The 26,540-nt window shown below is 44.6% G+C and overlaps 1 protein-coding gene across 3 annotated transcripts in view; it reads right to left on the bottom strand.

Moving 5' to 3' along the window:
- Positions 1–254: 254 nt before the first annotated feature.
- The window catches only part of LOC141178590 (uncharacterized), a 37,073-nt gene continuing 10,787 nt past the window's right edge, over positions 255–26,540 (bottom strand). For all 3 annotated transcript variants that reach the window (XM_073660470.1, XM_073660472.1, XM_073660471.1), the window contains 12 exons: positions 14,279–14,437; positions 13,973–14,149; positions 13,766–13,889; positions 13,585–13,682; positions 13,296–13,386; positions 8,903–9,060; positions 6,269–6,418; positions 5,963–6,139; positions 5,766–5,889; positions 5,586–5,683; positions 5,298–5,388; positions 255–2,296 (listed from right to left, as the gene is read on the bottom strand). In XM_073660470.1, the coding sequence (XP_073516571.1) occupies positions 435–2,296; positions 5,298–5,388; positions 5,586–5,683; positions 5,766–5,889; positions 5,963–6,139; positions 6,269–6,418; positions 8,903–9,060; positions 13,296–13,386; positions 13,585–13,682; positions 13,766–13,889; positions 13,973–14,149; positions 14,279–14,371 (3,243 nt within the window). In that variant the 5' untranslated portion in view covers positions 14,372–14,437 and the 3' untranslated portion in view covers positions 255–434. The remainder of the gene's footprint in view (positions 2,297–5,297; positions 5,389–5,585; positions 5,684–5,765; positions 5,890–5,962; positions 6,140–6,268; positions 6,419–8,902; positions 9,061–13,295; positions 13,387–13,584; positions 13,683–13,765; positions 13,890–13,972; positions 14,150–14,278; positions 14,438–26,540) is intronic.

Genomic DNA, 26,540 nt, shown 5'->3' with positions numbered 1-26,540 from the left:
TCCCATATCGAACGTCATGTTTGAGGCTGTAAATTGCTTATAATTGCCCCAGGAACATGGTCTGAAGAGAGTGCTCTCAGTGTGTGCGTTCTCTTGATGCTGTGTCCAGGCCATGTCCTTCCTGTTGATGTACAATACGTCTAAAGGTGGCGTTGATTGGCAGCAGGATTGTGTGATGTAACAATCTTGTGTGATGTAACATCCTTACGGAAACGCGAGTTGTGACACCAATGGAACTGCGCCAGAACAGGAAGTGCGTATGAGTGTTTTTATTTTAAAAAGGCTAAACATGAGGAATGAGAAGGAGTTGGTCTAGTAGTGGACAACCCCTTTATGAAGATATAATTTTCGGTTAAAAATGAAAAAGGCTTCTCCCCTGTGTGACGTCTCTGAAGTTTGTTAAGAGTTGATCTCCGTGTAAAACATTTCCCACATTAAGAACATGAAAATGGCTTCTCGTCTGTGTGAGTTCTCTGGTGACTAAGAAGTGATGATTTCTTCACAAAACATTTCCCACATTCTGAACAGGAAAAAGGTTTCTCCCCTGTGTGAGTTCTCTGGTGCTTAACCAAATCTGATTTCCAGCTAAAACATTTCCCACATTCTGAACAGGACAAAGGCTTCTCCCTTGTGTGATTTTTCTTGTGCGTAACCAAAACTGATTTCCAGCTAAAACATTTCCCACATTCTGAACATGAAAAAGGCGTCTCCCCTGTGTGAGTTCTCTTATGCTCAACCAAATTTGATTTCCGGCTAAAACATTTTCCACAATCTGAACAGGAAAAAGGCTTCTCCCCTGTGTGAGTTCTCTTATGCTTAACCAAATCTGATTTCCGGCTAAAACATTTTCCACATTCTGAACAGGAAAAAGGCTTCTCCCCTGTGTGAATTCTCTGATGGCTGATAAAACTTGATTTCAATCTAAAACATTTTCCACATTCTGAACAGGAAAAAGGCTTCTCCCCTGTGTGAGTTCTCTGATGTCTGCTAAAACTTGATTTCAATCTGAAACATTTTCCACATTCTGAACAGGAAAAAAGCTTCTCCCCTGTGTGAATTCTCTGATGGCTGATAAAACTTGATTTGAATCTAAAACATTTTCCACATTCTGAACAGGAAAAAGGCTTCTCCCCTGTGTGAATTCTCTGATGGCTGATAAAACTTGATTTCAATCTAAAACATTTTCCACATTCTGAACAGGAAAAAGGCTTCTCCCCTGTGTGAATTCTCTGATGGCTGATAAAACTTGATTTCAATCTAAAACATTTTCCACATTCTGAACAGGAAAAAGGCTTCTCCCCTGTGTGAGTTCTCTGATGTCTGCTAAAACTTGATTTCAATCTGAAACATTTTCCACATTCTGAACAGGAAAAAGGCTTCTCCCCTGTGTGAATTCTCTGATGGCTGATAAAACTTGATTTCACTGTAAAACATTTCCCACATATGGAACATGAAAAAGGCTTCTCCCCTGTGTGAGTTCTCATATGTCTGATAAAACTTGATTTCAATCTAAAACATTTTCCACATTCTGAACAGGAAAAAGGCTTCTCCCCTGTGTGAGTTCTTTTATGCTCAACCAAATATGATTTCCGGCTAAAACATTTCCCACATTCTGAACATGAAAAAGGCTTCTCCCTTGTGTGAGTTCTCTGATGTCTGATAAAACTTGATATCAATCTAAAACATTTTCCACATTCTGAACAGGAAAAAGGCTTCTCCCCTGTGTGAGTTCTCTTATGCTCAACCAAATCTGATTTCCGGCTAAAACACTTCCCACATTCTGAACATGAATAAGGCTTCTCCCCTGTGCGAGTTCTCTGATATTTGATTAAACCTGATTTCTCTGTAAAACATTTTCCACTTTCTGAAAAAGAAAATGGCTTCTCCTCTATGTGACTTCTCTGGTGATTAACAAGATCTGATTTCTGGTTAAAAAATTTCCCACACTTGAAACAAAAAAATCTATTCTCTGCTGTGTGAATGCTTTGATGTTTAAGAAAAGACTTTTCGAGGGAAAAACTATTTCCATATTCTGAACATGAAAATGGCTTCTTTGCTTTCGGTGCAATTTGTTTTTTAATGCTTATTTTGTGACTTTGATTTTCCTTAGTAGTCGGTAATGAATCAGAAGACAGGACCTGTTTCAAATGATCAGATGATAGCTCTTTGCTGTGAAGGGATGATGGTATATCTGGGTTAATGACTTTCACTTCAATTGTATCCTGTGGGATCTCAAGGTCATCTGATTTAAAAATTGAAGATGTCAGCTGTCCCCCTGATCTCCTGGTACAGTCATCTGCCAAGAATAAAACCAATTATTATTTATGAATAACATATCCTTAAAATTTATATTGTTGAATATTTCTACTTAAACTCTCTGTAAAAATGTACTTTATGTAAAAGTATCATTATCTACCAAGAAAACATCACAGAAAAAATCAGCCTTACCAACACCAAATCAGATAACAAATGCATTAGCATTTTAGTGTTGGTTGGGTGTACTGGGGTGTCTGTCCATGTGGGGTGCACTTATATAGTGCTGGGCAACCTTCCTGATGTAATAGTATGGGCATCATTAGGCTAAGCCAGACACTGTGCATCACACCTACCTGTGTGACTGGCGTCCTATGCAAGCTTCATCTGTGTGCATCTTTAATACTAGGCAACCACCCCCTCCATGAATTGGTACGATTGTGAGTGGTTGCTCCATCAGTATTTTGCACCTGCGCTGCCCCAACCTTTATCATGGGGGTCTGCGGCATCCTGCTAGTGCATTTGTTATATGATTTGGTGTTAGTAAGGCTGTATCTTTTTCTGTGATTTTTTTTATTTTGCCCTATGTTAGCCGTCATTATTCACCAAGACAATAACAGTTCACAGTCTAATAGAAAACCTCATAGGATGAACCAGTAGAGCGTGGTGTTCAACTGTTTGTTAATTCTGCCTCCCAAATATGGAATAAAAAGCCACCAAGCAATGTTATGTAGGTGAAATAATACCAATAAAAACTTCTACTCATCTTACAAAAAACAAGTCCCCACTCAGGTCCATCATCTGTCAGTGGAAAACCAGAGGTTTCCACATTATTAGTGGCTCAAAGGCTCTTGAAAAGCAACATGGCTTCCATAAACCAATCCAGCAATATCCGCTCTCCCAAAGTCAGATCTCCCCCTCACTTCTGAGCCTTGCAGTGCGCCCAAACCACATTTAGCATCCGTGTATTTGACATTACTAGTGAGAAGAACCCACTTAATTTACGGTGTGTGTCTCCTGGAGCACAATCTGGACACTATGTGTTGGGTAATGAAATTATATATTTGTAATTTTCACTCTCCAACATCCACTGCGTGCTAATTTCCGGAAAGTGCCTGTGGAGTCAAAATAGTCACTACTCCTATAGATTATTTCACTGAGAGTTATAATTTCCAATATGAAGTCACTTTATGGGGATTTTTACTGCTCAGGTTTTCTGCAATTTGGTCACATTAGGGCTTCTGTAAATGGTGGGTCCCATCTCCTCTGGGATCTGCTCCTGGCACGTTTGCTTCTCTCACCAGGCGCCGTCTTATTCATCCTGCAGGCGGCGCTGGTGATGGAGGAGATGTCAGAACCAGAAGCTCTCAGCGGCGCAGGCTCTGTCCAGCCACTAAGATTAGGGTGCCTGGGACCTGTAGTACCATCCAGTCTGGCAGTATGGGTGTGTGTGCTGTCCAACTGGAGTAATCTGCTCCCTGCTTCAGCCAACTGGAGAGCACCGCACCCTACTAAAGCTGGAAGCATATTGCCAGAAGCTGCCAGATACAGCCTTGTTCTCCTCTGGTTCAGTCCTCTGTGCTCAGCTCCCGGCTTGTGGATTTGTTTCCTGTTGTGACTCCGACCCGTTTACTGACTACTTTTGTGTGGTTTCGTATTTTCTCTGACCTCCATGTTCTGACCCGGCTATCTGACTATTCTTCTTGCCATCTCACACCACAGAACATTAGGTAACACTGTGGCCCAAGCTTAGGGGGTCTCTGTCTAAGTCCAAATCCATGTAGAGTGGTTAAAGGATGATGAGCAAGGCAAACCCTGGGATCTGGAAAATGGAGTATATAGCGCCAAGCCTGTTTGTGGTAGCCATCTTTTGAGCTGCCAGGTGACCATGAACAGTGTCCCCAATACATTGTGTCTGCAAACTATCCCAGCAAAATCTGCTTTCAAATAGCTAAATGTCGCTCCTTCCTTTCTTAACCTGCCATGTGCCCAGACAGTAGTGTACAACCGTATATAGGGGATTGTCAGATTCAAGAGAAGTTGGAATATTATTTGTAAGGTCCATTTGTTTCCTATTATCCTTTGTGAAGAATTCCAAAGTTATCACCATATAAAGTGACACATGTCAGATTTGAAAAATGGGCCCAGATAGGAACACAAAACTGGCTGCAGGAAGGGGTGAAATCAGACTATTTTGGGCACTAACTACTATAGTCAAAACTGTGAGTATAGACCATAACACATCTACTGAAATGATCAAACTCAACAGTCTCCATCAGTAAGTAGTGAGTAACTAGTGGTGAAACCTCTCTGGGGTAATTGGAGTATGGGGCTCTGTCAGACGAGTTTCAAGAAGAAATATTAGACATTCAAAGAGAACTTTTCATAATAGTGCAGAGCTGAGGTGTCTTAAATTTAGCTTAGAGATCTATCATGGCGCAGGTGTAATGTTTTTTTTTTAGTTTATCACAATCTGGTTTGAAGTTAGTCGGTTTTAAAAGAAACTGAAAAGTCAGGATAAAGGGAAACTCTGCTGTTATTGTACAGAAATTCACACTTGGCCCTCACTGCACATTTAATGTTGTAGATCATAAAAGTGACGTTCGGCCAGAAAGACTGGACCTGGTCTTGTAGGGACCATATGAGCACATTCAGCAGCACAGAAGGGAGAGAAGGTAGATTCATCCAATAAGATATCAGGGATCTAGGAAGGAACACCATCATTACCCTCCGCTTTCTCTTACAGGCCCATCATTATATTTTTCTTCAAGTGATTTTCTGGCTTTGTAGTTTACAGATCTGGGCAGGTAACGTCTCCTAATCACAGTGAGTAGGTGGATCCTCCAGGTTGTAAGTTCTATGGAAAAGGGTTTCAATGCCCAAAATCATTTGAACAGTTTTGGGTGGAGGAGAATGCTGTGGTCTAGAGGAAAAATGGTGATCATATGATTGTGATACGGCCGGACTACACCACCGATAAAGCAGCCACAGCCGGTGACTGAGATAAAACTGTGACTTCTCTGCATTTAGTGGTTACTACTCACCTGGGTAGTCATATGTAGGAATCTCCTCTTTACACCGCTCATCACTCCTCACATATGACTCTATAGTATTAATATGGGGCAGATCTTCACCCTGAAACAAATATTATAAAAGTCACAGACTGATGAGAAGTCCCATCTATGATCAGCTCTAATCCTGACATCTCCACTGTTCTCTTTACACAAGTATAAACCACGTAATACTGGTGGATAAAACAAAACTGAACACAAGACCTTCACAGCCGTCTACACATCATAGGGGAGATCTCATGACACCTTCTCTCCATCTACCTGATGATCCTGAGGAACATTGGGATCTTCTTGTTTACAGTCCTGAGGAAGAAGAGGATGGGGACATCTGTCTGGTGTTGTCCTCTTACTGGATAGATCTGGAGGAAACACATACAGGACTGAATTCATTCTTTACATACAGATAATTATAGGCCGTGTATATTCAGTCCTGTCTATTACCTGGTGATGTGAGGGACTGGGGAACCTCCATCATGACGTCCTTGTACAGATCTTTGTGTCCTTCTAAATACTCCCACTCCTCCATGGAGAAATAGACAGTGACATCCTGACATCTTATAGGAACCTGACACATACAATGATACCGTCATCCCCCGATCCTTTCATAGCGTTACTGTATAATGTCCCAGCATTCCCACCTCTCCAGTCAGCAGCTCAATCATTTTGTAGGTGAGTTCTACGATCTTCTGGTCATTGATGTCCTCAAGTATGAAGGGGTGAGATGGATGCCCTGTGATTGGGCTCAGGGGTCTTACCCATCCCTCAGACACAGGGTCCTCACAGCGCTCACTAGAGGTCTTCACTAATATGTAATCCTGGTTATGGAAAGACATATAAATCAATCTCACTCCAGACATTTCCAGAGTCCTCACCTCTCCAGTTCTGTCCATGTGTTATTCCCATAGATAAGAATGATGCAATGTGACGTCATTAGAATCTCTCACCTCTCCAGTAAGCCGAAAGAGGATCTCTAGGGTGAGGTGGAATATCCTCTCCGCCATCTTGTCTCTGTCCATATCCATCTTTGATGGGTCCATAAGGAAAATTCTCTTAAATAGAAGATCTTCACTGAGAGGATCCGATATTGTAGAGACCTAAATGAGAAGATGATGAGCCGATGTAACATCATAAAAATCTTGTGTGATAATACAATTACTGGAGATAACAAGGGAAACATATGAGGAGATTTATTATTTTACAGTATTTAGTTTTCTTCTTTACATCTACTAGTAAAACCTATATATTTTAGGCCACAGACAACAAGCAGTTTCTTCCTTGGAGTCTGTAGCTGAATACATTTCTCAAAGACTCATCTTCCATAAAGCTAATTCTCGTCTCATTTACCGACACTGCAATCGGCATTAGCAATACTGCAGGAGATATTCATTACACGTAACATGAGAAATAACTACTTCATGAGGAGGACGACATCTTCATCTTCTACTACGGCTCTAGAAACATATTTAGCCAGATTTCTTCACTGATTACATCTCCACCGGCCGTCTACAGTCATGGCCAAAAGTATTGAGAATGAGACAAATAGTAATTTTTCCAAAGTTTACTGCTTCATTTTTTGTAATGGCAATTTGCATATACTCCTGAATGTCAAAGAGTGATCAGCTTAACAGCAATTACTGTACTTGCAAAGTCAATATTTGCCCAGAAAATGAACTTTAACCCCCAAAACACATTTCAACATCATTGCAGTCCTGCCTTAAAAGGAGCAGCTAACATCGTTTTAGTGATTGATCCATTAACACAGGTGTGGGTGTTGATGAGGACAGAGCTGGCGATCAATCAGTCATGATTAAGTAAGAATGATATCACTGGACACTTTAAAAGGAGGCTGGTTCTTGGTATCATTGTTTCTCTTCAGTTAACCATGGTTATCTCTAAAGAAACACGTGCAGCCATCATTGCACTGCACAAAAATGGCCTAACAGGGAAGAGTATCGCAGCTACAAAGATTGCACCTCAGTCAACAATCTATGGCATCATCAAGAACTTCAAGGAGAGAGCTTCCATTGTTGTCAAAAAGGCTCCAAGGCGCCCAAGAAAGACCAGCAAGCGCCAGGACCGTATCTTAAAACTGTTTCAGCTGTGGGATCGGACTACCAGCAGTGCCGAGCTTGCTCAGGAATGGCAGCAGGCTGGTGTGAGTGCTTCTGCACGCACTGTGAGGCGAAGACTCTTTGAGCAAGGGCTGGTTTCAAGGAGGGCAGCAAAGAAGCCACTTCTCTCCAGAAAAAACATCAGGGACCGACTGATATTCTGCAAAAGGTACAGGGAGTGGACTGCTGAGGACTGGGGCAAAGTCATTTTCTCTGATGAATCCCCTTTTCGATTGTTTGGGACATCTGGAAAACAGCTTATTCGGAGAAGAAGAGGTGAGAGCTACCACCAGTCTTGTCTCATGCCAACTGTAAAGCATCCTGAAACCATTCATGTGTGGGGTTGCTTCTCAGCCAAGGGAATCGGCTCACTCACAGTCTTGCCTAAAAACACAGCCATGAATAAAGAATGGTACCAGAATGTCCTCCAAGAGCAACTTCTCCCAACCGTCCAAGAGCAGTTTGGCGCCCAACAATGCCTTTTCCAGCATGATGGAGCACCTTGCCATAAAGCAAAGGTGATAACTAAATGGCTCATGGAACAAAACATAGAGATTTTGGGTCCATGGCCTGGAAACTCCCCAGATCTTAATCCCATTGAGAACTTGTGGTCAATCATCAAGAGACGGGTGGACAAACAAAAACCAACAAATTCTGGCAAAATGCAAGCATTGATTATGCAAGAATGGACTGCTATCAGTCAGGATTTGGTCCAAAAGTTGATTGAGAGCATGCCAGGGAGAATTACAGAGGTCTTGAAGAAGAAGGGGCAACCCTCAAATATTGACTTGTTGCATTAACTCATTCTAACTGTCAATATAACCTATTGGTACTCATAATATGATTGCAATTATATTTCTGTATGTGATATAAACATCAGACAAACACTAATAAAAACCAGAGGCCAGAAGATCATGTGAAAATATAATTTTGGTGTCATTCTCAATACTTTTGGCCATGACTGTATATGAATGTTTCTCATCTTCCCCGGACTGTAATCTTCCATCACGTTAGGTTTCATGTCTGAACAGAAAAAAGGCTTCTCCACTGTGTGAGTTCAGATTTGGTTAAGCACCAGAGATTTCCGGCTAAAACATTTCCCACATTCTGAACAGGAAAAAGGCTTCTCCCCTGTGTGAGTTCTCTGATATTTGGTTAAACTTGATTTCTCAGTAAAACATTTTCCACTTTCTGAACAGGAAAATGGCTTCTTCTGTGTGCGACTTCTCTGGTGATTAACAAAATTTGATTTCTGGTTAAAAAAAATTCCCACACTTGAAATAAAAAAAATCTATTCTCTGCTGTGTGAATTTTTTGATGTTTAAGAAAAGACTTTTCGAGGGAAAAACTATTTCCATATTCTGAACATGAAAATGATTTCTTTGCTTTAGGAGCAATTTGTTTTTTAATGCTTATTTTGTAACTTTGATTTTCCTTAGTAGTCGGTAATGAATCAGAAGACAGGACCTGTTTCAAAGGCTCAGATGACAGATCTTTGCTGTGAAGGAATGATGGTATATCTGGAGTAATGTCATTCACTTCAATTGTATCTTGTGTGATCTCAAAATCATCTGATTTAAAAATTGAAGATGTCAGCTGTTCCTCTGATCTCCTGGTACAGTCATCTGCCAAGAATAAAACCAATTATTAGTTATGAATAACATATCCTTAAAATTTATAATGTTGAATATTTCTACTTAAACTCTCCGTAAAAATGTACTTTACGTAAAAGTATCATTATCTACCAAGAAAACATCACAGAAAAAATCAGCCTTACCAACACCAAATCAGATAACAAATGCATTAGCATTTTAGTGTTGGTTGGGTGTACTGGGGTGTCTGTCCATGTGGGGTGCACTTATATAGTGCTGGGCAGCCTTCCTGATGTAATAGTATGGACATCATCAGTATCCTAAGTCAGACACTGTGCATCAAACCTACCTGTGTGACTGGCGTCCTATTCAAGCTTCATCTGTGTGCATCTTTAATACTAGGCAACCATCCTCTCCATGAATTGGTATGATTGTGAGTGGTTGCTCCATCAGTATTTTGCACCTGCGCTGCCCCCACCTTTATCATGGGGGTCTGCGGCATCCTGCTAGTGCATTTGTTATATGATTTGGTGTTAGTAAGGCTGTATCTTTTTCTGTGATTTTTTTTTTATTTTGCCCTATGTTAGCCGTCATTATTCACTAAGACAATAACAGTTCACAGTCTAATAGAAAACCTCATAGGATGAACCAGTGGATCGTAGTGTTCAACTGTTTGTTCATTCTGCCTCCAAATATGGAATAAAAAGCCACCAAGCAATGTTATGTAGGCAAAAATAATATCAATAAAAACTTCTACTTATCTCACAAAAACCAAGTCCCCACTCAGGTCCATCATCTGTCAGTGGAAAAACAGAAGTTTCCACATCATTAGTGGTTCAAAGGCTTTTGAAAAGCAACATGGCTTCCATAAACCAATCCAGCAATATCCACTCTCCCAAAGTCAGATCTCCCCCTCGCTTCTGAGCCTTGCAGTGTGCTCAAAACACACTCAGCAACCATGTATTTGACATTACTATAGTGAGAAGAACCCACTTAATTTACGGTGTGTGTCTCCTGGAGCACAATCTGGGCACTATGTGTTGGGTAATGAAATTATATATTTGTAATTTTCACTCTCCAACATCCACTGTGTGCTAATTTCCAGAAAGTGACTGTGGAGTCAAAATAGTCACTACTCCTATAGATTATATCACTGAGGGTTATAATTTCCAAAATGGAGTCACTTTATGGGGATTTCTACTGCTCTGGTTTTCTGCAATTTGGTCACATTAGGGCTTCTGTAAATGGTGGGTCCCATCTCCTCTGGGATCTGCTCCTGCGACGTCTGCTTCTCTCACCTCCTTATTCATCCTGCAGGCGGCATTGGTGATGGAGGAGACGATAGAACCAGAAGCTCTGGGCAGCGCAGGCTCTGTCCAGCCACTAAGATTAGGGTTGCTGGGACCTGTAGTACCATCCAGTCTGGCAGTGTGGGTGTGTGTGCTGTCCAGCTGGAGTAATCTGCTCCCTGCTTCAGCCAACTGGAAAGCACCGCACCCTACTAAAGCTGGAAGCATATTGCTGGAAGCTGCCAGATACAGCCTTGTTCTCCTCTGGTTCAGTCCTATGTGCTCAGCTAACGGCTTTTCTCTGACCTCCATGTTCTGACCCGGCTATCTGACTATTCTTCTTGCCATCTCACACCACAGAACATTAGGTAACACTGTGGCCCAAGCTTAGGGGGTCTCTGTCTAAGTCCAAATACATGAAGAGGGGTTAAAGGATGATGAGCAAGGCAAACCCTGTGATCTGGAAAATGGAGTAGATAGCGCCAAGCCTGTTTGTGGTAGCCATCTTTTGAGCTGCCAGGTGACAACGAACAGTGTCCCCAATACATTGTGTCTGCACACTATCCCAGCAAAATCTGCATTCAAATAGCTAAATGCCGCTCCTTCCCTTTTTAACCTGCCATGTGCCCAGACAGTAGTGTACAACCATATATAGGGGATTGTCGGATTCAAGAGAAGTTAGAATATTATTTGTAAGGTCCATTTGTTTCCTATAATCCTTTGTGAAGAATTCAAAAGTTATCTATAATATAATCGGCTAAGAGTCCCTCTGTCCGAAGCCTCGATAGACTGCGCATGTGTGACGCGCAGTCTGGCTCCAGACAGAAGCAGGCATCCAGCCGTTACAGGTAAGAGGAGGTGTATGGCGCCGGAGATCGCGGTATGTGTAGACACTGAACGCATACCGCGATCTCCGGCGCCATACTTGCATACTTACCTGACCAGGAGGAGCGTTGCGCCTCTAATCTGGCCGGAGACAGGGGGCGGAGTGAGGCGTCGGATCGGCGCGTGCACATAGCGCTATCCTTCGCCATTTTACTGAAGACACATTTACAGTGTGTCTTCAGCAAAATGACGCCACTCTCCTCCCCCGGCCTACGGCAGAACAGGACGCTGCAGCGCTGGAGTACAGAGAAGAAAGGTGAGTATAACTGTTTATTTTTTTTGTTTGTGTGTACAGTGTGGAAGGGATGAGGGGGCCACACATATCAGGATTGTGGGGTGAGGGGACCATGCATATACCAGGATTGTGGGGTGAGGGGACCATGCATATACCAGGATTGTGGGGTGAGGGGACCATGCATATACCAGGATTGTGGAGTGAGGGGTACCACGTATACCAGGATTGGGGGTGAGGGGAGCCACGCATACTGGGATTGGGGGTGAGGGGAGCCACGCATACCGGGACTGGGGGTGAGGGGAGCCACGCATACCGGGACTGGGGGTGAGGGGAGCCATGCATACCGCGATTGGGGATGAGGGGGGCCACGCATAACGCGATTGGGGATGAGGGGAGCCACGCATACCGCGATTGGGGATGAGGGGAGCCACGCATACCGCGATTGGGGATGAGGGGAGCCACGCATACCGCGATTGGGGATGAGGGGAGCCACGCATACCGCGATTGGGGATGAGGGGAGCCACGCATACCGCGATTGGGGGTGAGGGGGGCCACGCATACCGCGATTGGGGATGAGGGGGGCCACGCATACCGCGATTGGGGATGAGGGGAGCCACGCATACCGCGATTGGGGATGAGGGGAGCCACGCATACCGCGATTGGGGATGGGGAGCCACGCATACCGCGATTGGGGATGAGGGATGGGGTACCACGCATACCTGGATTGGGGATGAGGGTGCCATGCATACCAGGATAAGATGGTGGGGACAGGATGGGGGCAGCACAAATACCAGGAGGGGGGCAGCACATACCACCATGGGAGACCATATACCAATAAAAATGCTCACCACCCGGGCGTAGAACGAGTTCAGTAGCTAGTCACCATATAAAGTGGCACACGTCAGATTTGAAAAATGGGCCCAGATAGGAACACAAAACTGGCTGCAGGAAGGGGTGAAATCAGACTATTTTGGGCACTAACTACTATAGTCAAAACTGTGAGTATAGACCATAACACATCTACTGAAATGATCAAACTCAACAGTCTCCATCAGTAAGTAGTGAGTAACTAGTGGTGAAACCTCTCTGGGGTAATTAGAGTATGGGGCTCGGTGGCTCTTGGCAATCTAAACTATCGTAAGGGACAATATTTTCTGTCAGATGAGTTTCAAGAAATATTGACATTTAAAGAGAACTTTTTATAATAGTGAAGAGATGAGGAGTCTTAAATTTAGCTTAAAGATACACCGGGTCACATGTGTAATGTTTTTTTTTGTGTAGTTTATCACAATTTGGTTTGAAATTAGTCGGTTTTAAAAGAAATTGAAAAGTCAGGATAAAGGGAAACTCTGTTGTTATTGTACAGAAATTCACACTTGGCCTCACTGCACATTTAAGGTTGTCGATCATAAAAGTGAAGTTTGGCCAGAAAGACTGGACCTGGTCTTGTAGGGACCATATGAGCACATTCAGCAAAACAGAAGGGAGAAAGGTAGATTCATCCAATAAGATATCAGGGTTCTAGGAAGCCAACAGCATCATTACCCTCCATTTTCTCTTACAGGCCCATCATAATATTTTTTAAGTGATTTTCTGGCTTTGTGGTTTACAGATCTGGGCAGGTAACGTCTCCTAATCACAGTGAGTAGGTGGATCCTCCAGGTTGTAAGTTCTATGGAAAAGGGTTTCAATGCCCAAAATCATTTGAACAGTTTTGGGTGGAAGAGAATGTTGTGGTCTAGAGGCAAAATGGTGATCATATGATTGTGATACGGCCGGACTACACCACCGATAAAGCAGCCACAGCCGGTGACTGAGAAGAATCTGTACCTTCTCTGCATTTAGTGGTCACTACTCACCTGGGTAGTCACATGTAGGAATCTCCTCTTTACACCACTCATCACCCCTCACATATGCCTCTATAGTATTAATATGGGTGAGATCTTCACCCTGAAACAAATATTGTAAAAGTCACAGACAGATGGAGAAGTCACATCTATGATCAGCTCTAATCCTGTCATCTCCACCGTTCTCATTACACAAATAGAAAACACATAATACTGGTGGATAAAACAAGACTGAACACAAGACCTTCACAGCCGTCTACACATCATAGGGGAGATCTCATGACACCTTCTCTCCATCTACCTGATGATCCTGAGGAACATTGGGATCTTCTTGTTTACAGTCCTGTGGAAGAAAAGAATGGGGACATCTGTCTGGTGTTGTCCTCTTACTGGATAGCTCTGGAAGAAACACATACAAGGACGGAATTTATTCTTTACATACAGATAATTATAGGCCGTGTGTATTTAGTCCTGTCTATTACCTGATGATGTGAGGAGCTGAGGAACCTCCATCATGACGTCTTTGTACAAATCTTTGTGTCCTTCTAAATACTCCCACTCCTCCATGGAGAAATAGACAGTGACATCCTGACATCTTATAGGAACCTGACACATACAATGATACAGTCATCCCCCCGATCCTTTCATAGCATTACTGTATAAAGTCCCAGCATTCGAAGCAGTGTCACCTCTCCAGTCAGCAGCTCAATCATCTCGTAGGTGAGTTCTACGATCTTCTGGTCATTGATATCCTCATGTATCAGGGGGTGAGGTGGAGCCCCTGTGATTGGGCTCAGGGGTCTTTCCCATCCCTCAGACACAGGGTCCTGACAGCGCTCACTAGAGGTCTTCACTAATATGTAATCCTGGTTATGGAAAGACATATAAATAAATCTCACTTCAGACATTTCCAGAGTCCTCACCTCTCCAGTTCTGTCCATCTGTTATTCCCATAGATAAAATTGATGTAATGTGGCGTCATCAGAATCTCTCACCTCTCCAGTAAGACGGAAGAGGATCTCTAGGGTGAGGTGTAATATCCTCTCTGCCATCTTGTCTCTATCCATATCCATCTTTGATGGGTCCATAAGGAAAATTCTCTTAAATAGAAGATCTTCACTGAGAGGATCTGATATTGTGTAATAATACAATTACTGGAGATAATAAGGGGAAACATATGAGGAGATATATTATTTTACAGTATTTCGTTTTCTGCTTTACATCTAGTAATAAAACCTATATATTTTAGGCCACAGACAACAAGCAGTTTCTTCCTTGGAGTCTGTAGCTGAATACGTTTCTCAAAGACTCATCTTCCATAAAGCTAATTCTCGTCTCATTTACCGACACTGCAATCGGCATTAGCAATACTGCAGGAGATATTCATTACACGTGACATGAGAAATAACTACTTCATGAGGAGGACGACGTCATCTTCATCTTCTACTACGGCTCTACAAACATATTTAGCCAGAGTTCTTCACTGACTACATCTCCACCGGTCGTCTATATGAATGTTTCCCGTCTTCCCCGGACTGTAATCTTCTATCACGTTAGTTCTCATGTCTGATTCACACACAGAAGTTTGAGGCTTTGATACATGGTAAGTTTTTTAATATTAAGCAGAGTAGGACTATCCAGAATGGGTTCATTTTACCATGGTGGGATAGCTTTCATGCTATTTTTGATCAAAAACAGTGTTACTAGGAACCCTATTTTATTTAAATGCACGTTTGGTTTTTATTTATTTACAGCAGGGTTTATGATCATTTTTCTTCTTATAGTTTTTTTCTCATTTATGGCCATAGTAAACAAGCATTTATGTGCTGCATGGATACCAACTTAAACCAAGCTCAAATTCTGTGTTTTTTTAACGGGCACCATAGTGGCCCTGTGGGCTGCTGCTATGGATGATACACCCCTAACTATCCAACTATCATATGGTAAAAATCTCATAGGTCCTGTATTTATTAGTATCTGCACGAAGAATGGGGCTAAGTGAGTATTTATTAAAGGGAATCCACTCCCCAAGGCCAGCAAGCATCAGAATCTTCACTGAATAAAAAGCCATTTCTCAGCAAACAGACCTCTAATATGAGGCATAAAGGTATGTATAGATTCACATTTCTATCACCTGTATGCCAATATTAGAGGTCAGATAAGTTCCAGGGGGTGACAGATTCCCTTTCATCAGCCGTGGGGTAATCATAAAACCAGATATGTATCAAAGTATTCTAAGTTGGTTAATGGTTGTGTAGTCAATGGGAGGCATGTGTCACAGAGATGGCTGGTCTGTGTGATGTAACCCGGAGTGTTTCTCTAGGGCAGATAAGCACTAAGAGGATCGTTTGGTGCATCTGGGAGCCGGGTTACGGGTAGCTAGGAGAGAATGGACGTGTCCAGCTACCCCCCACATACCACACCTCTGGGTGTGGTTAACAGCCTATAAAATGGAGGCTGTTGTTTGGCACATGGTCTGTGTGTTTGGAGGGAGAAGGCCTCCTGTGTATGTTTGTCTTCAGACCAAGCCAGGACACTGGACGTTACCCCAGCTTGTGTGCCACACAGGCCTGGCTGAGCAGAGACCTGCTAAAGACATTTACTTTGTTTGCCTGATCTAAAGGCTATTTTCTTTTCTGTTTGGCTTCTGGGTTTATGAAGCAATAAACCCACATGAACTTTTAAAGGAACATGCCTCCTGTTTTCCTCCTGTCACACCCAAGTGAGTAAAACCTCCACAATTAGTGTTAGACTTGCGGGTAGCATTACCAGCAGAGACGTGTGACTGCTACAGGATGGACTGCATGCCCTGGGTGAAGTCTGTCGCAAGCCAGCAAGCATCGCCAGACGAAATGGAGGACCTGCTGAAACACCTGGTCCAGTCGCAGCAGCATCAACAGGAGACCAACAGGCTGTAGTTACAGCAGATCCAGCAGCACTAGCAGAAACAACGTCAGCAGATGCAGCTTCTGGCAACCGCCATCCAGGACAGGATGAGCGCTCCAACCCCAGGTCCGACTGAGGACTCCCATGTCCGGAAGGCGGTATGATGGGCTTTGCAGAAAATGACCCCGGGGGATGACGTTGAGACCTTCCTGATGGTGTTTCAAAGGGTGGCCGAGAGGGAGAAATTTCCACAAGAGCAGTGGGCAGAGGTATTGTCGCCATACTTGACTTGGAGAGCCCCAGAAGTACGCCTAGTAGGCGTACTATGATTTAGCTTTGCAGGATGCCAAAGAGTATGGCAAGCTAAAAAGTGAGATTCTCGCACGCTTGGGGTTGACAATGACTATCAGGGCACAGTGGGTTCGTATCACCAGAACAAACCACCTCTGTCCCAAATGTTTGACCTGCTGCACCTGGTCCAGAAGTGGCTGCAGCCAGAGTCCTCAATGCCTGCGCAGATGGTAGAGTGGGTGGTGATGGACCGGTTTGTGCACTCCCTGCCGAGACCCATACAGCCTTGGGTTGCCCAGGGTGATCCCCGGTATGCGGATTAACTGGTCGGACTGATCGAGAGATACCAGGGGGTTGAAGGTTCCTTGGGAAGGCAGCCCACTACATGCTGGAGTTCCCAACATGGGATGCAGGCCCAAAAGGTGGTGGGACTTCCAAGGTCCAAATGGACGAGGGAGGTGGTGCCCAAGGTCCATACAGGTGATGTTGTTTGCTGGCGGTGCCACGGCCCAGGCCATATAGCCGCCCGTCATCCCCTGACCCTTGAGCCGATGGACTGCAGCATAGGACAACGTTGTTCATATTATGCTTATCCGGCCTGCAGGGTGAACTGTCCACCCAGCGAGGGGCCACAAGCATGTCACATGAAGGTGAACAGATGGGAAGTAACGGCACTGCTAGACTCCGGGAGCCTGGTGACCCCCTCCAAATTATCCCGGGGAAAAAAGTCGGCGTTCAGCGCATTCATGGTGATGCTAAAGACTACCCTACGGGCCAGAGTGGACATTGAAATGGCCCACGGTACAGAGTCCCACGAGGTCGGCGTCGTTCAGGACTTGTTGCACCCTATTATTATAGGCTGGGACTTTTGCTTGTTTTGGGATCTGTGGAGGAAGGGTTCTGAGTTCGCTGGCTCAGATAAGAAAAAAATTAACCCTAATGAGATATCACCACACCCAGAGTCAGACAGGTTTCCTTTTTGTGTCCTTGTGGGGGATGAGGAGGTAGTGCCCCCTGAGTCTGCAATTCCAGAGTTAGGGGTGACCAGCGAGAATTTTGGGTCAGCCCAACATAGGGACCTAACTCTGAAGGAAGCCTTTAATAATGTCACTATTATAAATGGGGTTGCACAGGAGTCAGGGACTGACACAAGGTTTCCCCATTTTATGATGAGTAAGGAGTTGTTGTACCGGGTCAAGAAAGTGAGGGAGGAGAGTGTGGAGCAGTTTATAGTGCCGGGCCCCTTTAGACGGAAGGTGTTGGACATGGCCCGTTCACATGTCTTGGGGGGACATCTGGGAGTGGTTAAAACGCAGGAACGGATCGTGCAAAGGTTCTATTGGTGAACACTGGACATAATTTCAAAAAACATCACAGTAAAAGATAATACCTTACCCACACCAGGTCAGATTGCCAATGCACTGCAGGATGCAGCAAGCCTGCATCATAAAGGCAGGGCCAGCACATGTGCAAAATACTGAAGCAGACAGCCACTCACTAACCTACCAAATTCATGGAGGGGGTGACTGTGCAGTATTATACATGCACACCGATGGAGTCTGCATAGGGCGGGTGCACAGTGCAAAAAAGATTAAAAATAGTGTATAAGATAAATACACCACATGATAAATACCCCACCAGGCCTCTTTAGTGTTGGCTGGGTGAATTGGGGCATATGTCTTGTGTGCTTGCATGTATATAGTGCTTGGCAGCCCGTCTGATCTAAGGCTATGTGCCCACGATGCAGAAATGCTCAGGATTTTTTCCTGAGCGTTTCTGCATCTCCCTTGCAGAAAAAAATGCATGCGGATTGTACATGTCTTTTTCCTGCCAGGGACATGCGGAAGTGAAGCGTTCTTCACTTGCGTTTCCGCATGCGGGTTGACAAGCGCTTTCCAAGCAATTTTAGCATCACTTGGAAAGTGCTTGTCAACTTGGTCACACTATATAAATCCATGCAACCAGCATGGATTTATATAGTGTGACCTGAGAGAATGTAAAAAAATAAATCTATACTTACCCTCCGATGGCCTGCGCTGTCTTGCTTCGCTCGGTCCCGGCCGCCGGCAGTGGTAGACTGAAGGACCTGCCAACGTCAGCGTCGTGTGACCCGTCACATGACTCTGACATCAGAGCAGGTCCTTCATTCCATCGCTAAGTGCCGGGAAGCAAGGAGGAGTGCACTGCGGGCCGCCAGAAGGTAAGTATATATTTATTTTTTATTTTATTCTTCTTTTTTTACAGCTTTTTTAATGGTACCTGGGTGTGGAGGAGAGTCTCCTGTCCTCCACAACTGGGTACCATCCGCACATTAGAACGTGCCAATTACGCAAGTATAGATGCAGTCTTTCGGAATTGGCGCGTACTAATGCAAGTCAATTGCAGCGAAAACGCAGCGCTTCCGCAAAATAATTGGTAGTGCTGCGTTTTTTCCGCAATGATAATCCGCACCGGAAATTAAATTTGCGGATTATCATTGGGGAACATTGCTGCCCTTCTACATGCAAAAACGCTGCGGAAAAGCATTAAAAACGCATCGTGGGCACACAGCCTAATAGTATGGGCGTCATCAATAGGCTGCAAGCCAGACAATGTGCATCACACATATCTGTGTGACTGGCGCCCTATGCAGACTCCATCGGTGTGCATGTATAATACTACACAGCCACTCCCTCCATGAAATGGTAGGTTAGTGAGTGGCTGTCTGCATCAGTATTTGGCACATGTGCTGGCCCCGCCTTTATCATTGAGGCTTGCTGCATCCTGCAGTGCATTGGTAATCTGACCTGGTGTTGGTAAGGCATTATCTTTTAGGCTATGTGCCCACGATGCAGAAATGCTCTGGATTTTTTCCTGAGCGTTTCTGCATCTCCTTGGCAGAAAAAACGCATGCGGATTGTACGGAAGTGAAGCGTTCTTCACAAGCATTTCCGCATGCGGGTTGTCAAGCGCTTTCCAAGCGATTTTAACATCACTTGGAAAGTGCTTGACAACTTGGTCACATTATATAAATCCATGCAACCGGCATGGATTTATATAGTGTGACCGAAAGAATGGTAAAAAATAAATATATACTTACCTTCTGATGGCCCCCGGTGTCTTTATCCGATGCGTCCTGGCTTGCCGGCAGCTCGCGGTAGACTAAAGGACCTGCCATCATCAGCGGTCGCGTGACCCCTCACATGACTAATTGACGTCATGGCAGGTCCTTTTCAGACCATCGTGAGCTGCCAGCAAGCCAAGACGCATCGCTAAGGACACCGGGGGCCATCAGAAGGTAAGTATAATGTATATTTTTTATTTTATTCTTTTTTTTACAAGTTCTATGGTACCCGGGTCCGGAGGAGAGTCTCCTCTTCTCCAAACCCGGGTACCATCCGCACATTGAAACGCATGGATTCCGCATCTGCAGATGCAATGATGCGGATTCCATGCGTTCCAATGTAAGTCAATGGCGGTCGAACATGCCGCGCTTCCGCAAAATAATTGGTAGTGCTGCGGATTTTTCCGCAATGATAATCCGCAGCGGAAATTTCCGCAGCATGTGCACAGCACATGGGATTATCATTGGGGAACATGACAGACCTTCTACCAAGCGTTTAAGCGTTTCTGCAGCGGAATTGCCGCTGCGGAAACGCTTAAAAAACGCATAGTGGGCATACAGCCTTACTGTGATGTTTTTTGAAATTATGTCCAATGTTCACCATTTTTAATGTTTAGTGTTAGGACTCGCAAGTATGAGGACCCTTGACGTTTGGGTTGCGAGCTTCTGTATTTTGGCCAAAATATCGACCAACACCTCATGTGGTGTATTTATCTTCTACACTATTTTTCATCTTTTTTGCACATTTTTTTGCAGGATGAGGCCAGGCCTCTTTAGTGTTGGCTGGGGGAATTGGGGCGCCTGTCTTGTGGGGGTGCACGTATATAGTGCTGGGCAGCCCGCCTGATCTAATAGTATGGGTGTCATCAACAAGCTGCAAGCCAGAAACTGTGCACCACACTTATCTGTGTGACTGGCGCCCTATGCAGACTCCATCGGTGTGCATGTATAATACTAGACAGCCACCCCCCTCCATGAATTGGTAGGTTAGTGAGTGGCTGTCTGCATCAGTATTTTGCACATGTGCTGGCCCCGCCTTTATCATGGAGGCTTGCTGCATCTGGTGTTGGTAAGGCATTATCTTTTACAAAGGTTCTATTGGCCCAGATGTCACCGGGAAATATTTAAGTATTGCAGGTCTTGCACTACGTGCCAGTTAACCGACCCCACCTCTCACTTTTGAAGTCCCCTCGTGCCATTGCCCATTATTGAAGTGCCGTTCGAGAGAATTGCTATGGACTTGGTCAGTCCCCTGGTTGAATCTGCTTGTGGGCATCAATTTATATTGGTTATCCTGGACTATGCCACACGCTATCTTGAAGTGATTCCACTGAGAAACTCCTCCGCAAAGAATAAATCCCGTGAGTTGGTCCACGTTTTTTCCCCCCAACAGGCTTACCAAAGGGAGATACTCACTGACCAGGGAATTCCCTCTATGAGTAAGGTGATGAGGGAGTTATGCAAAGCCCTCCAAATCTCCCAACTGAGGACTTCAGTATACCATCCTCAGACAGCCTAGTCGAAAGGTTTAACAAGACTCTGAAGAGTATACTGAGGAAGGACATAGAAAGGGACAGTAGAGACTGGGACTGTCTCCTACCGTATCTGTTGTTCTCCAACCGAAAGGTTTCACAGGCCTCTAGAGGGTTCTCGCCATTCGAACTTCTGTATGGCCGACATTCGCAGGGTCTTCTGGATGTCACAAAGGAAATCTGGGAAGCCGAATTCACGCCCCATAGGAGCGTCATCGAGCATGGTTGCTCTGATGCAGGAGAGGATTGTGAAGGTGATGCCCATTGTAAAAGAACATCTCCTCCAGGCACAAGAAGCTCATGCCAGAGTCTACAACCAGTCAGCCAGAGTGAGGCACTTCAATCCGGGAGACCGGAGTCCTCATGCTAATTACTACGGTGGAAAGTAAGTTCTTGGCCATGTGGCAAGGGTGGAAAAAGTGGGTGAAGCGAACTACAAGGTTCATCAACCGGGACGACGTAAGCTGTACCAGATATACCACATCAACCTCATCAAGCCGTGGCAAGACAGAGAGGCTGTGGAAGCTCCATGCTTGCTGGGCAAGCTAGAAGGTGACGTTGGAGGAGTCGCAATAGCGGAAATGCTAACGAAGGCCAAGAAACAGCAGTGTTGGGAGTTGATGCAGAAGAATAGGGATCTGTTCTCGGAATTGTTGGGCTGCACAAGGGTCATAGAACACAAGGTTCTGACGAAGCCACATGTGCGGGTGAACTTGAAGCCCTATCAGATACCTGAGGCCCGACAAGAGTTGATATCCAAAGAGGTAGCTTGTATGCTGAAGCTCAGTGTCATTGAAGAATCCAAGAGCAGTTGGTCGAGCCTGATTGTCTTGGTCCCAAATCCCAATGGTGAGTGGAGATTCTGCAACGACTATCGGAAGTTGAATGAGGTTTCCAAATTTGATCATATCACATGCCACGCGTCGTCGAGCTGATCAAGAGGCTTGGGCCAGCAAGGCACATAACCACCTTGGATCTGACGGAGGGATATTGGCAGACCCCCATGGCACAAGTAGCCAAAGAGAAGACTGCGTTTTCTACGCTGGACGGATGCTTCCAGTATGCCCGTATGCCGTTTGGACTGCAGGGGGCCCCTGCAAAATTCCAGAGAGCTATGGATTGCATCCTTGCATCCCATAAGCAATATGCTGCAACATACCTGAACAATATTATTATCTTCAGTCCAGACTGGGAGAGTCATCTGGAAAAGATTCAGGCTGTGTTTGATGCTCTGAGGAAGGTGGGGTTTTCAATAAACTCGAAGAAATGTGGCATGGGGAAATAAGAAGCCAAGTACTTCGGATATGTAATAGGTAGAGTCAAGATAAAACCCCAAAATATTAAAGTAGAAGCAATCCAAAATTGGCTGAGACCGGTGTCGAAAAAGCAAGTCAGAGCCTTCCTGGGAATCGTGGGATACTACAGGAAAATTCATCCCAAACTTCGCCATGATGGCCGCACCCCTGACTGACCTCCTTAAAGGGACAAAATCAGCCAAGGCCAAGTGGACAGCAGAGGCGGAGACGTCCTTTCAAAAGATGAAACTGGCTCTGTGTAGGCAACCGGTCCTGGTTGCCCCGGACTTCAAGAAAGAGTTTATACTCCAGACAGATGCCTCAGATGTCGTGTTAGCAGCAGTCCTTTCCCAGGAGATACACGGGGAGGAGCACCCTGTCCTCTACCTGAGTAGAAAGCTGTTCTCCTGCGAGAAAAATTATTCGGTCATAGAGAAGGAACGCTCGGCTATAAAGTGTGCGGTGGACACCTTACCGTACTGTTATTTCGAAAATTTAGATTATTATCCGACTATGCTCCACTCAGATGGATGAGGGAAAAAAGTGAAAAAATGCCAGAGTCACCCTCGGGTTTTTAGCCCTACAGGACTCCTACTTCCCTGTAGAGCATAGAGCAGGGAAGCTACATGGTAATGCCGATGCTCTCTCGAGAATCCCCTGTCTGGTAGTAAAAGGTGTCAACCCCACAGGTTTAGGCGGGGGGGTATGTAAGGTGGCTAATGGTCGCGTAGTCCATGGGAGGTATGTGTCACAGAGATGGCTGGTCTGTGTGATGTAACCCGGAGTGTTTCTCTAGAGCACATAAGCACTAAGAAGATCGTTTGGTGCACCTGGGAGCCGGGTTACGGGTAGCTAGGAGAGAATGGGCGGGTCCAGCTACCCACATACCTCATCTCTGGGTGTGGTTAACAGCCTATAAAATGAAGTCTGTTGTTTGGCACATAGTCTGTGTGTTTGGAGGTAGAAGGCCTACTGTGTATGTTTGTCTTCAGACCAAGCCAAGACACTGGACGCTACCCCAGCTTGTGTGCCACACAAGCCTGGCTGAGTAGAGACCTGCTAAGGACATTTACTTTGTTTGCCTGATCTAAAGGCTATTTGCTTTTCTGTTTGGCTTCTGGGTTTATGAAGTAATAAACCCATATGAAATTTAAGAACATGCCTCCTGTTTTCCTCCTATTGTGCCCCAGTGAGTAAATCCCCTACAATATGTATAAAGGAAAGGGTATGGTACTCAGAGAATGTTTCAATAATTCGCCTCAATGCATTTTCCCAACAGGTTCATTAGGAGGCTTGATACAGGGATGATAATTCATGATGTTCAACATAGCGTGCCTAATAGCCAGGTGTCCATGTTTAAATATCCCACTTCATCCAAAACCCCTCCCAGACTATGAGGCTCATTCCCATTCCTAGAGGTGAATTGTCACAGGATATACAGAATAGAGTCTGTCTACAATAATATACTGCACCTACGCTACTTCTCATGAGCTAGAGGTTCGATAATGTCCATCACCTAGTGTGCATGTCCGGAAGTGACGTGCTTTATGCTGAAACACCAGATAAACTGATTGCCGCCGTGAAACTCGTACCTGTGACTGCGCATGCCCGTAGTCATCATTCCATCTAGGATCATAGTCCACAAATGTGCATGCCCATATGTCTGCGTTCCACACCGGAGTGCATATGGTATTGGATTGCATTCCACCAACAGAAAAATCCTCTGAGATCAGTATCATGGGAGACTAAAAACAAGTATTGCACATCCTTCCATCATGCAATCGGCATGTGGATCTACTTTATCACTACAAAATATATGGGATGGTGGCCCACAGTATACTCCTAAATGGTCATATTTGACCCCTATTGCATAATTAGAGATACACAAGGAACACCACACTTGTTAGTTACTAAATAGTATAATTGGGATATGACTGATAAGAAATAATTCTGATATAGAAGCTCAGATCTCTTGATGAAGTAAAACAATATGTGAACCTCGTTCACAGGGAACTGAGTAGCAATGGGTAGAGTATAAAATCCTAAAATGTAATCCAGAATGGGGCTGTATTCATACAAAACAGGCATAGGAAATTTGCTCATTCAGTCCCTTAGGGCCTAGTGAATCCAGTCTGGAAATACATTCACTTTCTTTTTTGAGGATACATCTATTAAGATCACCACCTCTCACATTGGGTTTAACCACCTCAATGATGCAAAAGGAGATGTCTCTTGTTTCACCTCAATGTGCACTGTTCATGTGTCTCACTAATGGGGTGTCCCAATGTCACGCCAGGTGTGAGTGCAACACAGAGGAGAAAGGGAAAGGGAGCCCAGACACTATGGAAAAGGGGGAAGAGGTGACCTCCTAATCTGGACTAGCATCACCCTGTCTCCCCCTAACGTCTCTATACAGCCTCCGCAGCTGTCGCCCATCACATGCCTCGCCCAACTATCCCTGTCGTAAGGCTATAGCTGGGGGTGGAAGGAGATGAGCACTAGTCAACCTCCGCTAGCACTCTAAAGACAAAAGGGAAAGACAACACAGGGGAATTAAAACTTTGCTTTAGAAGAAACTCCAACAGGGCACACGGCCTCAAGACTCCAAAGAGGACGTGATACTGCTTCAGCCAAGTTCCAAGTAGAAATGAGTATACCCGGCGACGCCAACATAGACACACCAGGTATATATACACCCAGACTAAATGGAGGTAGAATCTGGGTCCTAAACACAGCCTCTCATCTAGGCAGCTGTCTGCATTGCCAAACGTGGAGATCTCCTGCAAACCCCTGCAGGGCGACTGTCTGTCACCTCTGACACACCCGTGACACCCAACCATGGCGTATTTCGCCCAAATGCTCCCCCCCCCCCCCGACACTCCTCTTAGACTGCCTCTTGGTCGTGCTTACATAACCTAGGAGGTAGGTGCATGTGGCCACATATACAAGTATACAAGGTTTTACAGTTGGAATAATCCCTCTGGAAAGAGGTTTCACCTGTAGAGGAACTCGAGAAAGATTTACATGGTCTCATCCAATTACATGTACAACTTTCTACACATCTAAATAAACCAGATTCTTCTATCCAGCCATGTCCCCTTGGGTGCAGTTTATTTTAGAAACTATGCACTAAACGGTCCCTAATTGACTAACCCTTTCTGAAAGTTATTGTGGGAGCAGATCACAAAGCACCCTCAGGTCCAGGTCAGCCACAAGTACATCCTAGTGTTTTCTGAGGATATTAAAGATATGGTCACAAGTTCCTATTACTTGTGTTATCCCATATTTTTCTTGGCGTCTTGGTTAGGTATGTAGAAGTGTCTCTCTCTCCTGTTTTTCAGCAAACAATCGTGCGGAATCCAAAATGTACTTTGGATACCTTTTTCCCTGAATCTGGTGTTCATGTCTATTGCCTGTATATTAATATCTGTGACATTAGAGCAGTTTCTTCTCAACTGTAAAACATTGGCCCTTGGATATTTTTTTTTTTTTTAGTAGGATGCAGTGGTGGCTATCCCACTTTAATAGTTTATGGTAGATGAGTGTCCCTAGGGTCCAAGCCAGGGCTGTGGAGTCGGAGTCGGTGCCCATTTTGGTGGATTCGGTATAAAATGGACCCACTCCGACGCCTAAAATATATAATAAATTGGGTACAGTAGTTCAATGCAGTTTGTGAGGAATATTTTTTCATAAGAATTTGGGAAAGTTATGAAATGTCCTAGAATCATAGAATGGTAGAGTTGGAAGGGACCTCCTGGGTCATCTGGTCCAACCCCCTGCTCAAAGCAGGATTCACTAAATCATCTCAGACAGATGTCTGTCCAGCCTCTGTTTGAAGACGTCCATTGAAGGGGAACTCACCACCTCTCGTGGCAGCCTGTTCCACTCATTAATCACCCTAACTGTCAAAAAGTTTTTTCTAATATCTAATCTGTGTCTCCTCCCATTTAGTTTCATCCCATTGCTTCTAGTCTTTCCTTGTGCAAATGAGAATAAAGATGATCCTTCTAAAATGTGACAGCCCTTGACATATTTGTAGACAGCTATTCAGTCTTCTCTCAGTCTTCTTTTTTGCAAGCTAAACATTCCCAAATCCTGCAACCTTTCCTCATAGGACATGGTTTGCAGACCAGTCACCATTCTGGTCGCT

The sequence above is a fragment of the Phyllobates terribilis genome, unplaced genomic scaffold (assembly GCF_046119375.1).
Source record: "Phyllobates terribilis strain yellow unplaced genomic scaffold, ASM4611937v1 Scaffold_29__1_contigs__length_15306474, whole genome shotgun sequence".
In the NCBI taxonomy this organism is placed as follows: Eukaryota; Metazoa; Chordata; class Amphibia; order Anura; family Dendrobatidae; genus Phyllobates; species Phyllobates terribilis.
The sequence above is the reverse complement of the archived record's forward strand: the minus strand, read 5'-3'. Positions and strand labels throughout refer to the sequence as shown.